General features: G+C 55.9%; 1 protein-coding gene across 1 annotated transcript; it reads right to left on the reverse strand.

Annotated features, from left to right (window-relative positions):
• Positions 1-3,708: 3,708 nt before the first annotated feature.
• ATP1B4 (ATPase Na+/K+ transporting family member beta 4) lies at positions 3,709-8,318 on the reverse strand. The gene is made up of 7 exons (XM_010212092.2): positions 8,156-8,318; positions 7,000-7,128; positions 6,232-6,336; positions 5,778-5,974; positions 5,346-5,402; positions 4,560-4,655; positions 3,709-3,975 (listed from the first exon to the last, which is right to left on the reverse strand). Exons 1-7 carry the CDS (start codon positions 8,253-8,255, stop codon positions 3,814-3,816), a joined length of 846 nt encoding a protein of 281 aa, XP_010210394.2. The 5' UTR covers positions 8,256-8,318; the 3' UTR covers positions 3,709-3,813.
• Positions 8,319-11,241: the final 2,923 nt, after the last annotated feature.

Below are 11,241 nucleotides of genomic sequence, written 5' to 3' on the forward strand. Positions count from 1 at the left end.
AAAAAAAAATAACAAAAAAATAACAAAAATCACAACCAAATGGCATGCCGTAAGTCTGAAGATGAATTGCAGAATGATTTGAAGCTGCTGTATGATTTTGGAGAACGTGTGTGTTTTGGGGGCAGTATGTTTAAGTACAGCTGATGTGTGTCCCCCTGCAAAATGAGATTATTTTGACCAAGGAACAGATTTAAGAGACTTTGTTTCCATGGTTAATCTTTTATATGAAAATATTTAGAGCTGCATACAGCTTAACTCAATGCTGAAGCTAAAACCATAATTAAGGTATGAAGAGGAGAACTCTGCATATCATAGGAAAAAGAATACCAAGCTCTTACAGACTTCGAATTGGAAATTGGTTTATGGCTGTTGTCTTTTTCATCATTTAGCAGCTTGTTCCAGTGAGTTAGTGTCAATTTCCTATTCCTCCTGAATGTGAAGGTAATTCCTGACCTCGCTAATCCATTAACGCGGCATGGGAAGAACATCTGAGTGTTCAAGTATTGAATGTGTCTTAACATCAGTATGGAGAAGTTGACTGCCAACGTATGTGAAATGGCTTTGCACTAGCATGATGTCTTTAATGTCTTTATTCTGTAAGGCAAGTCGTAGCAAACTTCACTTCTCAGAAGAGCCAACAGCCTCCTCAAAGAAATGTCACGTTATCTTGTTTGACTGTTTGTGTTTTGATTGTGAGGCAAGGGAAGGGTGGGATTTCACCAGTCTCGGTGGATCTTGGCTTGGATTCTGAGCACGTGAGAGAAACTACAGTAGGAGTGACCCCGAGAGGCTTAAAAGTGTTTGGAGACATCTCAAGGATTGACTTGAGAGCACGGCCTGTTCAAAGGGATTCCCGCAGTTCCATTGGAAAGCTTTCCGGGATTTGCGAAGGGTCACTGAAAAGCTGTGATCTAGGAATACAATCCAAGAGGTTAAAATAGTGTTTTGGGAGGATTAATCTTATGCTGCCACCATCCTAATCATGACTCTCTCCAACAAGAGTGTTGAGTGTGTAAGAGCACAAAGCTTCTAGCATGAAAAATGATGACCATGAAGCTGAAAAACAAACAAAGGAGACGACTTTCAGAGGAATGATAGCAACTGACTTGTGGAAGTTTTCATTATCATTAATATCCTACTTTTTGAAGCAAGATAGAAACTTCGTGGCTGGATTCTGCCTCATCTCCAAACAGGTTCGTGTTGCTGAGGTGAAGGCAGCTCTCCAGCTCCTTGGTCCAGCCTTTCACAACATCTGTGTGATGGAGAGATTCCTGCCAGCTCCGCAAGCAGCTGCTTTAGGAGAGGGTTTAGGAGAGCTGCTTAATGCTCAATCCCGCTGTGCCCGGAGCAGGGAGAGCAGCTTCTGTAATCCACGCGCATAAAGGAGAGCGTCAACAACAATGCTTAAATAATTCACAATAGCACTAAATGTGGGGAAGGGAGACTTTCTGAGAGTTACCTTTTTCTTTAGAGAAATACTCTCCTCACTGTGAGCAAGCCTAAAGTTTGCTGGGATCTGATTTTTTTTTTTTTTTTAACTATAAATGGGCTCTTGCACCAAGCCCTCTTACTTAGGGGTGTTACTTAATGCTGCTGGGCTGTGTGTTTCGGTTCTGGTTGTCTTGGCCTTTTGTGCTGTACCTTTGCTCTCACAGTATCTGATCGCCCTGCAGGAGGGCTGAATGTCGGGTTATTTGGAGACTGGCAATTCTGAATTGCAGCCGCCTGTCAAAGTCAGATTCTACCCATGGTTTTATGCTCAGGTGCCAGATCGAAGTGTCTTGCATCATTTTTGCTAGATTATTTTACTAAAGTGTGCAATTTTCCTAGATGCATATATATATTAATATATATATATCTATTTAAGTACCATTTGGGGCTTCAAGAGAAGCCACAAATTGAACTAGCACTTTAGGGCTGTAGGGTGAACAATGGTATATACAGTTCTCTGAATTTGCAAATGACTGTGCAAATCTGCTGAAAGCAGAATGTGTATGAACCAATAAAGTTAACCAAGATGTTTATAAAGTTTTGTCTAAGTAAACATACATGCAGTTGCTGAAAGCTTTTCCGTGGAGGCTGGCTGTCTGCTCAGGGGGTTGGTGCAGAAACTGAAATTTTTGCTTCCACATTGCTCGTGCCCTGACTTTGCAGTTACTGACCTCTTTGCTCACTGGATCAAAGCATAGGCCCATTTCTGCTAACACACAGTACCAGCTGCTTCACTAATTCTACTAATAGGCAGCTGTGGCGTAGATGCAATTAAAGTTTTGTCCTGTTGTCAGTTGGAAAGCTGCTAATTTACGGGCCAGGAGCATGGATGTTCTTGTTTCTTTTCAGAATCCTTCAGAATCGAAAGTGTAGATCCTTGTTGGCACAACAGTGGTGTTGCCCTTTCTCCATAAGGAAGAATAGCTCATAAATATCCTCTGTTTATCTCTGATTTTTAATTCTTAAAAAGCAGCATTTGACAGGCAGTTGTCTTCTATGCCTGCCCTGTAATGAGGCTTCCTGCATTAAGCTAGAGCCCTAGAGAGTTTAAATCAAATGCCCAAAATTCAAGGATGGAATTACATGCATCTTTGAAATCCAGCCCCTGAATGGCCAACAAAGGGGACAAAAATTACCAAGGAAATCCGCTATTCTAGTGTTTTAAGAAAGAAAGCATACCATTAGTTTTACTGTAGTCAGCTTTATTTTTAATACAAAAATGCCTTCTCAGAGACCTTACTATATATAAGAAAATGTTGGCAGATTAAGTGTTTGAGCTGGGATGTGGGACAAACACCGTAATGCTCTTATTTAGTAAATGTGCTTTCCCATGGATACAGTAGCCTAACATGTCCTACCGTGTTCTCATAACTAAATACAGTGTTGTAGAGTGTATTTATCTGTGGCTCAAATACAAAGGTGTACAATCAAAAATAATCTCACTTTGTGAAGAATCAAAATTATTTTAAAGTGTCCGTAGCTCAAATGTCTAGAAATTGAGAATTTTGCTGTTATAGGTGTTTGAATTGCCCCAGTGCTCTGCCCTTCTAGGGAGCTTTCAAACAAAGTTAGCAAAGATTTCCCAGATAGTGACAACAAATGAGGCCTGTGTCCGCTCTCCGCAATGCAGGAAGGGAGCCAAGTGAGGGCTTCCCAGGAGAAGCCGCACACGGCGCGCAGGTCTCCTGGCTCTTGTCCTGTGCCCCCCTGCCAGGCCCGGCCTGCGCTGCAGAGCTGCTCTGTTCCCTGAAATGCTTTCCAGTATTTCTGCAGCCCGGGCTGCGGAGGGGCTGGGTTGGCTGCACGCGGGGCAGAGACGGCTCCAGGGAAGGGGCCTCAGACCCTCTGGCCCGATAAACCAGAGTATTTTTTTGAGATTTAACTGTCACAGGCATAATCCAGAATTTTTGCCATTTATTTTTTTAGAAACAAAAATAGTATTAATAAACTACCACCTTGTTAGATTTTGCCTAAGAAATGAACACGAGACACTTGAAGATTAAAATATAAACCTAGGAAAAATGTGTTGTTATGAATCTGGTGTTCAGATACCAGGGTTTTATAATTAAAACTGAAATGCTATAGCAGGTTCTCTGCCTAAGATAAAACTTTTAATATTTCTAGTAATGCTTACACTAGATCTTTAAAAATTTGATTCTTTGTTCAATTACATGTCCTTTGTCTCCTAAATATAAACAAAAATAAGTTAACAAAAAAATTCCATGTGTCTGGTTTTCCTAACAGAAGAAATGCTGGCTTTTAGGCTTTAGAAAGGGAAAAGCCCCTGCCTGGTGTCAGCTAAGTGCCCGGCCTTTGCAGTGGCTACTTCCCAATGCTGAGCGTGAAGATGATGCGGCCCAGGAAGCGGTCGCTGTGCAGATCGTTGACGATACCTTTCCCGTTGAGGCTGCACTGGATAGGGACCACGCTGTTCCTCCTCACGTCTGTGAAGTGCATAGCCACCAGCGGGGATGTATAATTGACCTGAAAAAAAAAAAAAAAGGAGCTCTGTTAAATATAAATTTGTAGTAAAATATAAGCAGTAGGGCACTGCTGTTAGACTTCTACTGCAAGAACAGGGGCAAAGGGCTGCAATGTCTTCTGGTTTCCTCCTCCCACTGTGCAGACGCTCTCGGACCAAACCAGGGAGGGGTGTCTAGAGGACACCAGACACTCCTACATGAGCCACCCAGCCTGAAGCGCCTGGTTTTATCTTTGAGAGCAGCCCTGTGCTTTTCTCCTCTCACCTGCCCATCAGCCTCCCTAGCACCTCGGGACGTGCGGGTGCTGAGACCTTCTTGGGGAATCAGCAAAACCAGTCTCGGTCTCCAGCAGATAAATATAACCGTTCGGTGCTGGCAGGAGGCGAGCAGAGTCCCCGAGGAGCTCCCGGGGTTTGGCAGGGACACAAATAGGGCCCGGGAAGCGGGATGCCCCCCTGCCTGCTCGCTCTTTCCCGCCGCCTCCCCGCTGCCCCAGCCTGCCCAAACGGGCCAGAAAGGGCAGCAGTTCCTGCCCCTTCCCTGGGAACCGAGCAGGGAGCCGGCCCAACGCTGGGTCTTACTCACGTGCGTCATCTTGCCGTAGTAGGGATAATACATGAGATCGAACGTGCCATTCCCAGGATAGAAGTCTACTGATCTCAGGTCACTCTCATTGCCCTTCTGTGATTAAAATATATGTGTATATATATATATGTATATATATGCACACATACACATTCACACCCAGCACATGGGACACAATGTATCTTCCTTTGGGATAACAGGAAGGAGCTTTAATACTGGCATCCTTTGCGAACTGCCACATGGCTGAGCTGCCTCTGCCTCCTTACACGCAGGGTTTGCAATGAGAACCAGCTGCTGCTGGAATGAGTCAAAAAATAACCGTGCCGCGGTGGCGCGGGCCAAGCTCGCAGGCTCTGCTGCCCATAAATCTGTCTCTGTGCCCAACAGCTTCTCTATTGCTGTTTAAGGGCATGCTGCAGCCCCACGCCACGGGAGTCTTCCCTCGCCCCTGTTGCAGGCAGCCTGCTGGGTGCTCCCTGGGGCAAGGAGGCTCTTGGCGGCCGCGTGCGGGGGGACGTGAGCAGCTCCCCGGGCCCCCGCCGTCCCCCAGCTCCGGGGGCTGCAGCTGCAAGGGCAGCAGAGCCAGGGAATCCCACCCGCAGAGCCAGGGAATCCCACCGGCCGGCAGCGCTCGAGGGCCGGGGCCGCCTTGGCTGCCTCAGCAGAGCAGCCCTTGCTGGGGTGTTCGCGGACCCTGCGCTGGCGCGAGGCCGGGCGCTGGCGTGGGGAGCGCGTCAGGAGGGACGGCACCTTTTCCGTGCGCCCAGCCACAAAGGGAAGCGGTACCTGCACTTTGCAGTCCACGCTGACCGGGACCCCGGCACCCGGTCGGTAGCCGATGATCTGCAAAACAGAAGCCACGGCTGCTCTCTGGGAAGCGCCGCTGCCCGCGGTGCCCTGCGCACGCTGCCCCCTGCTCGCAGCCCTGCTGCCCGCCAGCCCGGACGGAGGTTTCGTGCTGCCCACGGGCAGCACGGGCGCCCCGGGAGGACCACGTCCCAAAGCAGCCGCTGCCCCACATCCCCCTTACACTTATTTTGCCAGCGGCACCGAGCTGCCAGGGTGCCGCACTCTTTCCAATAATTTCTGTTCCATTAACGCAGCTGTTATAAGGAAACTGGAGTCAAGGACTTGTAGCTCCCCTTCCCCGGGTCTAACAAGCGGGAGAGCGTCAAGGCAGCACCCTCAGCCTGTCACGGCGTCTGGGTTTTCCCGTACCCGGTTCATCTTGAGCAGGATGCAGGGCTGGCCCCGCGAGTAGCCGAACGTCGGGTCCCCGATCCCGGAGCAGCTCTGCAGCAGGGAGCGCCGGAAGCGGCAGGCCTTCTTCTCCTCGCCCTCGGGGCCCCCCTGGATGAAGTAGCGCCCCGCCACGCACTCGATGTTCTTCTCTTCTTGAACCTTGTCATCATAAGCTGATGGGAACCAAGAGTCAGTGTTTCTGGGGACCTGCCTGTGCTCCCAGAGGAGCCGTTGCCTCAAGGCAGTTGGAAACGCCTGTCTCGATGATGCCATGCAGCCAGAACCCCTGCGATTGCCCTGCAAGCCTCACTCCCTAGACGGGAACCGTGAGGGGCCGAGAGCTCCCCGTGCCCCACGAGGAGAGCCCGTGGTGCAGGGCTCCTGGTGGTGCCTGCAGCTTTGGGTGGGCATCCCCCCGCTCGCAGCTCACCTTGCAGGAAGCGGTGCATGCTGTCCACGTAGGGCTGCCACGTGCTGCGCTGCGACACGTTGAAGGCAAAGTTGAACCCGTTCAGGTGGGGTCGGATCATGACTCCTGCAGAACGAGACAGACCAGGCGCTGGCCGACCTGCCGTGGGCTCGGGGTCGCTCAAAGGGAAGAGCAGCACGGGGGGACATCCCCCTGCTCTGCGTGGGCAGCAGGGAGACAGGCAAAGTGCAGGGAAAATGCTATTTGTGACTGCAAAAGGAGATCTTGAGTATCATCTCACCACTCTTTCCCCAAATGGTAACAGATACAGCTAGTCTGGTTTGTATTTTGAAGATACAAGCTACAAAGGGGCAGCAGTCGAAATGAGAGACCATAACCTCGGAAAAGCCTGAAGTTGTCCATTTACATCACGGACACTTATAAGGTAATAATCAGAAAGAATCAGAGAGGCCTCACACTGGCCTAGGAGTCCTGCTCTCCAGAGGACCGTCCCGCTGGAGGTGGCACTGCTGTGCACGGACCCACGAGAGCACTCGCGGGGTGTCTGCAGGAACAAACAGCTGCAGAAGGGTTTTGCCCATGGCCGTGCATGCTGCATGGCAGGGCTTGGCTGGACCAGCCTTTGGGACTGGCAGCAGACGGACAGGCAGAACCTACGGGGGTGCAGTCCTAGGTACACCTTTGCTGCTGGTTTTATTTTCCAAAACAAATTTTACCCTATAGAAGCTTCCCTAACTCACCGCAGCGAGCGAGGGGCCGCGCACCCACCTGGCGGGGCGACGCGGTCCCGGTACGTGGGTGTGTAGGGGCTCAGGGTGAGCAGCATCACGTACATGCAGAAGGCGAACATCCCCGCCAGGCACGTGTAGAACACCGCGTAGAACAGCAGGATCAGGCCTGGGAATGGGAGAGAGCGCCTCACTGTCATGGTTGTTCCCGCAGGGATTTGGGAGTGCTGGAGCCGCGGGGATCCCAGGCCCCTTGGCACACGGACCCGGCACCCCTGCATTTTCGGCAGGGATCCTGGTGGGGTTGCTCCAGGGCTGGTTTGGCCTGGGCATCTCCTTTCCCTTGGCTCTCAGACGTGGGCAGACAGGCCTGACCTTGGCCCCTGCCCAGCGGAAACGGTGGGGAACAGCACGCGGGATCGGGGCCGGCCAGCTCCAACGTGCCGAGCGCCGGTCAGGGAGGAAGGAGGCGCCGGCCAGCTGGGAGCAGGACGGGTCCCTCTGTCCTCGGGGACGAAGCCGTCGGAGGCTCGCCGGGTCGGGAGGCTGCGTCAGCAGCCCCGTGTCCGGGGAACAGTGTTTATTTTTCCTCTGCGGCCGCCTGACGGCCGAGGTGGCCCCCAGAGAACACGGCCCGGGACAAAGGGGCCATGCGACGCGAGGCCCACAGCAAACGTTTCCCAGGAGAAAGGCGGCGGGAGCCCTGAGAACGCAGCTGCGCGGGGCCCGCGCGGGCTCCCCGGGGCAGCAGCGCTGGGAACCGCGCGGGGACGCCCTGTCCCTTCCCTTCCCACCCCATCCCGTCCCGTCCCGTCCTGTCCCTTCCCTCCCCACCCTGCCCTGTCCCCACCCCGCCAGGGTCTCTCCCTGCGCGCGGTCCCATCCCGCCTGCTCCGCTCGCACAGCCCGGGTGCTCCTCATCCCCTCCGCGGCGCCCAGCAGAGCCCGTCCCAGCCCCGGCCTGGCGGCTGTTTCACAAGGAGGGAAGCGCCACGCAAGCGCTGTGGGCCGTGACCTGAGGTTGCAGGGCAGCTTTCCCAAGGCACCCACGGGTTGTGGCCTCTCCACCTGCTCCCGCCCTGGTCGGAAGCATCCACCTGCACAGTTCCGTGGCGGGAGCGCACAGCGTCGCAGGCGTGCCCGCCGCGGGACGCAAGCAGCCGTGTTTTCCGGAGGCTCCCGAGTGAGGCACCTACCCCAGCTGCGGGCAGTCCTGCCCATGCAGGTCCTCTCCTCCGGGTTCCACAGGAACAGCTTCAGCTCCGCCGCCAGCTCCCTCCACGTTTTGCTGCCCATCGCCGCCGCTGCCGGGGTCTCCTCCCGCGCGCCGCCGGGATCCGCGGCTTTCTCCTCATGCTTGTTTTCCTGGAACAGCAAGAGAGCACAACCCCCATGTGCATGCTGAGCGTCCCATTGGACAAAAATAAATCCAAAAGCGCTCAATAGCTGGAGATGTTTCAAATTTCAATTTTCCCATTGTCGCTCCCGAACTAGAGAGAAGCGGTTTCGGACCGGGCTGACTTAGGCTCACCCAGATCCCACTGGCCGTGTCCCCATGGGGCGCAGGGCCCTGCAGCCCCCAGGCTCTGCCCCTGCCACCGGTGGGTGCCAAACTCTCCATTTCCAGCCCGCACGGCCGTGGCCACGGGGAAACTGCAGGCCGGGGGGGTCGCGTGTGTTGCCCCCTCCTGCAGCGTCTCTTAGCTCGAGTGCCCTGTTTTCTGTGCTACAGCGGATGATGCCAGGTGGCTCTACTTGAGAAACCATCCAAGATATTTTTCTTGGCATGACAGCAAATGTTTAGACCTTGGAGAAATGCCTGTGTGTTGTTATTTTTTAATTGTACCAAGTTGCAGGCTTATCCCCGGCAGCAAGGCAGTCTGCTGCTGGCCTCGGCTCCAACAGTGAAAACGGGCTTGAATAGAGGCCACGGACACAAAATCCCCAGTACCTGAGCCCTGGCCAAGAGTCACTTGAGACGAGGCATGGCAGCTGTCCCTGGAAAAGCCCTGGAGCCTGGGAAAGCTCTGCGGCCCTCGCAGCGCCGGGACGCGCCGGGGCAGGCAGGGCTCGGGGCTCAGCACCGCGCTGGCCTCACACCGCAGCAGCGCTGGGCCCTGCTCCCAGCACAGACTGCAGCAGAACCGGGGCTGAAGGATCCTGGGGGCTGAGAAGCTGCAGAGCCTGGACCCTGCACAGGGAGCAGCGGGAGGTGAATGCCGAGGGAGCTGGAGCCAGGAACACGGTTACCTAGACCAAAACGGGCCACACAGCTTCCACTCAGGATCTTCTGTCTTTCTTTCTTTAACACTAACTCCCCAAACTGAGGTTTGGTATGGGGAGGACTGGCCCTGTTCCTGGCTGCCCCGGGCGCAGATCCCAAGTTCTGCAGTGCAGGCAGAGGGCTGCGGGGGCCGGCACAGCCAGGGATAAGGCACTGGAACTGGATTGGCATCCTGCACCCCTTACCCCAAAGCAAAGTCCCCAGGATTGCTGCCCAGCAGCGGCTGCAGCCTGCAGCCACCCCTTGGTGCTGGTGGTGACAAATTACAGTTATTTCCTATAGCTCCTCACTGCCCTGGGCACTCCAAGAAGCAGTCGCCAGCGTTGCAGAAAGCCTGACTTAAAGATACCCGTGAACCAGGAGGGGGCTACGCTCCACTGAGACGCACAAACACCGCCGAACAGGGAGAAACAGGCAAGGGCTACGGCTCCCAAAGCCTAAAACAATCCACCTGCCCCCCATATGCACCTTGCAGAGGCGGATCTCGAAACGGCCCCGGGCAGCTCTGCCGCGCCGCTCTCCCATGGAGAGCAGCCAAGGGCCAGCCGGGCGCTCCAGGGAGCCGCGCACCCCGCGGAGCTGCCGCCCGGGAAGCACCGGAGCCTCCTGCGGCAGAGCCGCAGCCAGGCCCCGGCGCCACCAGAAACCAGGGCACTCGGCAGGACCGCGGCGACGGCCGAACGGCAAGGACGGAGGACAGCGGCCTTTGGGCACAGGATTATGCTCTGCATAAAGGAGCAAGCAGCACGTGCTGAAGCGAAGTTGCTATATTTATCAGGCAGGAAAGGAGACTCCTGGCGGCATCTCCAGGTGCCCAGCGGTGTCCAAAAGCCTTACCGGCGCCTGGGGGGGGCTCCCGTGCTGGCCCTCTGCAGCGTGGGAGGCAGCGTTCGCCTCCATGCCCGGCGTGAGATGTGGCGAGATGTCACCGATGGCAGCGGGCTGCGTCCCGCGTCGACGCTCACCCGCCACGGCCGCCCCGGCACCCGCGCTCGCCCCCTGTGCTCGTCCACTGCGCTCGGGGCCGGCTGGCGCGCGCTGCTCCGGCTTCCCCAGCCTGGCCCACGTCAGCGTCGAGGAGCGGGTCAAAAAATAACCCGCTTTCACAGGGCCCGCGAGACAGACGCAACAGGATCCCGTGGCGGGCGCGAGGCCCCGGCACCTGGTGCCCTTTGCCGGGCCCGCGCCGCGTACTGTACGGCTCTGCCACCGCGCGGACACCCGATAGCGCCGAGGGGGGGTCCCCGGGTCGCCGCGGCTGGACAGCTGCGAGGGGACACAGCAAGTGGCCAGGGCCGCGGCCGGCCGCGTGCCAGGATCAGTGTGTGCTCGTCCATCGCTGCGGGCCCTCGGCCAGCTCTTGCAAAACACTGTCTGAAGGGACGGGCGGCGCAAGGGGCAGATCCGGGTTTACAGCTCTGAGCAGGGACAGTGCTGGTTTCCCAGGCATGGCCGCACAGGCCTGCACAGAAACGGGGCCAGCTCAGCCTGCAGAGTTGGCGCCATCCATCGCTCGGCTCCCGCTCCCCGGCACGGGGCACTTCGCGCCCCAGCGCGGGGCCGGCTGCGGGCCAGGGCCGGCGGTGCTGGCGGGCTGCGGGCGCAGGAGGCGCTGGCAGCCGCCCCGCTCCGCGCAGAGCTTGGCCGCGGCTCCGGTGCCGGCACCGCTGCGGCCTGGGCCAGGGCCAGGCGGGGAGCCGGCGGCCGCGGGGCGCTCAGGGTGCCGGCGGCGGGGCCGGGGCCGCGGCGGTGTGGCCACGCGCGAGAGCCTCCGGTTCATCTGGGGTAAATAACGCGCCTTCTCCAGAGGCCGAGCGTTCGTCAGCGTTAATTGAGCTGGGTGCTCGCAACCTGCCTTGCGCAACGCTCTCCAGCTTTCAGCTTTCTCCTCTTTTCCCAGGAGAAGACAGTAATTAGGCTCTTACCCCATAAAAGTGTGTTTTCTATTGAAGCCGTAGCAGGCTCCTCTCGCCCTGATGAGATTCGCTTTGGCTCCAA

This window comes from Tinamus guttatus, unplaced genomic scaffold (genome assembly GCF_059628265.1).
Source record: "Tinamus guttatus ecotype Peru unplaced genomic scaffold, ASM5962826v1 Tinamus_guttatus_pri_ptg000217l, whole genome shotgun sequence".
Classification (NCBI taxonomy): Eukaryota; Metazoa; Chordata; class Aves; order Tinamiformes; family Tinamidae; genus Tinamus; species Tinamus guttatus.

Bases quoted from the DNA above. Each gene is read 5' to 3' on its own strand.
- ATP1B4 (XM_010212092.2), bottom strand. From the start codon at position 8,255: ATGGGCAGCAAAACGTGGAGGGAGCTGGCGGCGGAGCTGAAGCTGTTC. The intron at 6,337-6,999 runs GTGGGTGCGCGG...CTCGTTCTGCAG, and splicing joins GGACCGCGTCGCCCCGCCAG to GAGTCATGATCCGACCCCAC. The intron at 3,976-4,559 runs GTGAGTAAGACC...TTTTTTTTTCAG, and splicing joins ACTACGGCAAGATGACGCAC to GTCAATTATACATCCCCGCT.